The sequence below is a fragment of the Eimeria mitis genome, genomic scaffold, assembly GCF_000499745.2.
Source record: "Eimeria mitis Houghton genomic scaffold, Emh_scaff2642, whole genome shotgun sequence".
Lineage (NCBI taxonomy): Eukaryota > Apicomplexa > Conoidasida > Eucoccidiorida > Eimeriidae > Eimeria > Eimeria mitis.
In genome coordinates, this window is record NW_013570984.1 from 1427 (window position 1) to 5499 (window position 4073).

At 46.8% G+C, this 4073-nt stretch overlaps 1 protein-coding gene across 1 annotated transcript in view; it reads right to left on the reverse strand.

Annotated features, from left to right (window-relative positions):
- The window catches only part of EMH_0056720 (uncharacterized protein), a gene marked incomplete at both ends in the record, with an annotated part of 4033 nt that extends 1121 nt beyond the window's left edge, over positions 1-2912 (reverse strand). Inside the window, 5 exon segments of the mRNA XM_013497388.1 lie at positions 152-364; positions 448-522; positions 526-974; positions 1144-1357; positions 2853-2912. Of these exon segments, the coding sequence (XP_013352842.1) occupies positions 152-364; positions 448-522; positions 526-974; positions 1144-1357; positions 2853-2912 (1011 nt within the window).
- Positions 2913-4073: the final 1161 nt, after the last annotated feature.

Genomic DNA, 4073 nt, shown 5'->3' on the forward strand with positions numbered 1-4073 from the left:
TTGCTGCTGCTGCTGCTGTTGGTACTGCTGCAACAGCAGCAGCAGCTGCTGCTGCTGCTGCTGTTGCTGTTGTGTTGCTTGTATTTGTATGCGCAGACTGTGTCTTTGCGGCAGCAGCAGTTGCTGCAGGGAGACGATGAGGTGTACATACACCAGAACGAAGCTTCAGTATTTCGTTTGCTTCTGCTGCTCCTTGCCACTGCCAGTCGCTGCTGCTCAGGCTATCCTCTGCTGCTGCTGCTGCTGCTGCTGCGGTTGCTGTGGGAGCGCTTGCTGTTGCTGCTGCTGGTGTTGCTGCTGCTGTAAGAGTACCTGCTGCTGCTGCTGCTGCTGCTGCTGCTGCTGGAGCAGCAGCAGCAGGTGTCTGCGCATACACCTCAAACCCTCGGAGGCTAAGCGACGGATCAACAGCAGCAAATGTCAGCAAGTCTGGCGGTGCTGCAGCACACGGCGTTTGCTGCTTCTGCTGCTGCTGCTGCTGCTTCTGCTGTTGCTGCTGCTGCTGCTGTTGCTGCTGCTGCTGCNTTGCTGCTTCTGCTGCTGCTGCTGCTGCTTCTGCTGTTGCTGCTGCTGCTGCTGTTGCTGCTGCTGCTGCTGCGACACCCAGCTGGGTGGAGGAGAAGATGCAGAAGAGTTCAACTGAAGATCTGCTGCTGACTGGTAAGCTGGCTGCTGCTGCTGCTGCTGCTGCTGTCGCTGTGTCTGCTGCTTTTGCTGCTGCTGCAGCGCCGCTGGTTGGTAATGCTGCTGCTGTTGCTGCTGCTGCTGCTGCTGCTGCAGCTGCTGCTTCTTGTATGTATAAGGCTGAGGCTCAACATCTGCATGCGGGGGAGGGGGCAGCAGCAGAGGAAAGGATTTGTCGTTTGTTTTCTCTTCTGTGTCTGTGCTGCCAGGAGCAGCAGCAGCAGCAGCAGCTGCTGCAGCAGCAGCAGCAGCAGCAAATGCGTTATTTTTTCGCAGTTCTTTCGATTTGTCTGCGAGAGAAGAGAAACGGTAGCAACGCTCAAAGGGCGCAGCAGCAACAGCAGCAGCAGCAGCAGCAGCAGCAGGACGGCTGGGGGCCTCTGGGTCTTCTACATCTATAAAGAAAGAAGGGGAGTCCCCCTCACTCTGCTCAGCAGCAGCAGCACTGCAGGCGCCCACCCATTCCATGCTGCTGCTGCTGCTGCTGCTGATGCTGCTGATGCTGCTGCAACGTTTGCGGCTTCTGGCACTGTTGCTGCTGTTGTTGTTGCTGCTGCTGCTGCTGTTGGGGCTGTTGATACTCTTGCTTTTGCTGCTGCTGCGGGCGATGGCCCTGCTGCTGCTGCTGCTGCTGCTGCAACTGCTGCTGCTGCAACTGCTGCTGCTGCTGCTGCTGGCTCAGAGACAGCCAGTGAGATAATAATAAAAGGAAGAAGAGGGAGAAGACAACCAAAAAAGGGTAGAAAAGAAAAAATGAAAAAAAGAAAAAAATAACGAAGCGAGTCTGGGGGGGAGAATCCAAGGAAAACGCGGAGAAGGAAAGGGGAGAAACTCAAACAAACGATGCAAACCCTAAACCCTAAACCCTAAACCCTAAACCCTAAACCCTAGACCAGTCAGAAGAAGCTGCGCTGGCCCGGGCTGGGGCCAGGGGTTGAAGGCTGCGCCTCAGCGATGACCGTGTGGGTAAACAGCCATTTTAAACCCTAAACCCTAAACCCTAAACCCTAAACCCTTGGGTGTATAGCATGAGGGGGTATTTGGCCCCCTTCTTTCTCATCTATGGGTATCGGTCTATCGATAGGCGCTGCTTGTATATTTATTCTTCCTTCTTTATTGTAAACAAATGAAAGAAGTTCTCAATGAATTTCCCCGCTTTAAAATACAGCATATGAGTGGAAACTGAGGTGTATATACACTGCAACCTCAATAAAAAGACAACTGCATGCAATGCAGAGAATGACGAGAAAAAAAGCGGGGCGGTATCATCGACGCCGTTTGGGGTTTCAGGGAGAACAGAGGATGTTCTGAGGGAGGAAGAGAGATAAAGCAAAGGAAATGAGTTAATAAATTACGTAAAAGTGTAAAAGAAGATGCAAAAGCGAGAAAAACACCAACGCCGACCGCTGAGCCCAACAGTACCCATGGCTCTGCATACCAGCTAGCGAGGCAGGACGACCAAGACAACGGCTTGTTTTTAGAATAAAAAAGCAAAAATAAATCATCAAATACTCACATTTTACATTTATTATAAATAAAAACTATTTCATTCACTATTTATAATTTATAAGTGCAAACAGCCAAACAAACCCATACAGAACGAGGCCCACGGCACCGCTGCGATCCGATGCCACCCAGTGCTAGTAGCGAGGCACCTGTGCGTGAGGCTGTAGAAAAATTTTTGCAGGAAAATTATTTTAATTGAATATTTTAATGCAAAATATTATTTTTAAAAGAAATATTCAAAAATAAAGCCAAACTGTTGACCCAGGACGCCTGAAACACCCCCTACAAGCAACGCACACAGCGCAACAGTAAGCGAGGAAATTCATGAATACGCCGGTAGAATTTGTGTCTAATACTTCTGCATCTATTCTCATCGAAACGAGCGACTGCTTCTATTTAATTTGAGGCGAAAAACTTTTGCCTTTATTAGCATCTGCATTAAAATAAATATAAATACAACACGCACCACCGGACGGATACCGATACTGTAAGCACTCCGAGTTGCACAGAGGGAAGACAAACAGCAAAGAACAGCCGCCTTTTAATGCAGATTCAAACAATATATTGCTTCTAAAGAATTCAAAAGAGGAATATAATTACTTTGGGGTTTATTAATACATGAAAGCCATCAACCCTTCTCTCCTCTATAGGCACAGGCATACCGATGCAACAACTCTGTGCAAAAGAGAACGCTGCAATTCGCTTCCCGCCGAGTTGTTCATACACTTGAGAAATATAAAACTTGAAATAAGTCGAGAACAGTATTTTAGTTAGTGCATTGGTCCTCGCTTTTGTCTATACTGGCCATAGGCTGCGGTGCAGCTTGAAGGAGGCAGCAACTGCTGGTGTTCTCCTCCTGCTGTGGCTGGCATAGAAAGCAGCAACTTTGCTTCATTATTAACCAATAAAACAAATACAAATATTAATTTACATATATGCTTGTGGTTGGGAGATATTTATAGACTTGATTCCAGCACTTAGATGCTTCACCAGGCACCTGTACACGCAGCTGTGCTGCATCACTGCAACGCCATTTGCAGATATTCTGTGGCTTTCTGTTGCCGTTCGTCTTGAGGAAAGCTCAACGTTTCCTTCATTAGCTGATAGAACGGAAGAAAGTGATGATTTAAATACGTGTTTGTAGTTATATGACTGACCTGAACCAGCAGCAGAACCCCCTTTTCTGTATTCGTTCGTTCTACTCAACCATCATGAACTGATAAACCAAAGAGTGGAGCCTCCACAAACTGTATTTTTCTTCTGCTGGTTCAAGCAGATGAAAAGATGAATTCGTGCGGAAATGTAAAGGATCTCTAAACGCCGCTGGCGTTCGCTGTCAGCAGATGTAGCAGCACTACCTCCTGCTTATTTTGTGCAGATATGTCCTCAGTTCTAAACTATAATATGCAAAATTCTTGTTTGGTAATTCATAAAACTAGCGTTATGTGAAAAAAAATACAGAAAAGGAAGAACTCTGCTGCTGCTTCTGCAGGAAAGCACGTAACGTTCAACCGCTGCACAGAGCAGCAAGAGCACCCTGGAGAATAGAAGCACCCGAGTATCGATAAAAATGTATTTTTTTTTGTTTTAATATATATTAAACTATCCGTAAAGAAGAAAGGAAGACAGATGAGGGGAAAATACATCAGCTTCAGTGCTAGCATTGAACTAGGACCAGCGATGGTCCGTTCTGGTTTCTCAGCAGCTCGAAGCGAGTAGAAGCAGCGCGAAAATAGCAGCAAAAGCAAGATAAAGTGGAGAATTTATTGAATGTAAATAAAGTTTATTTTTTAATTGTGATATATAGATATTTAAATAGTTGAAATATCCTTTTCTCCTCTGCTTTCCAACCCCAGTGACTCGATTCTGCTGCTCCCGCAGCA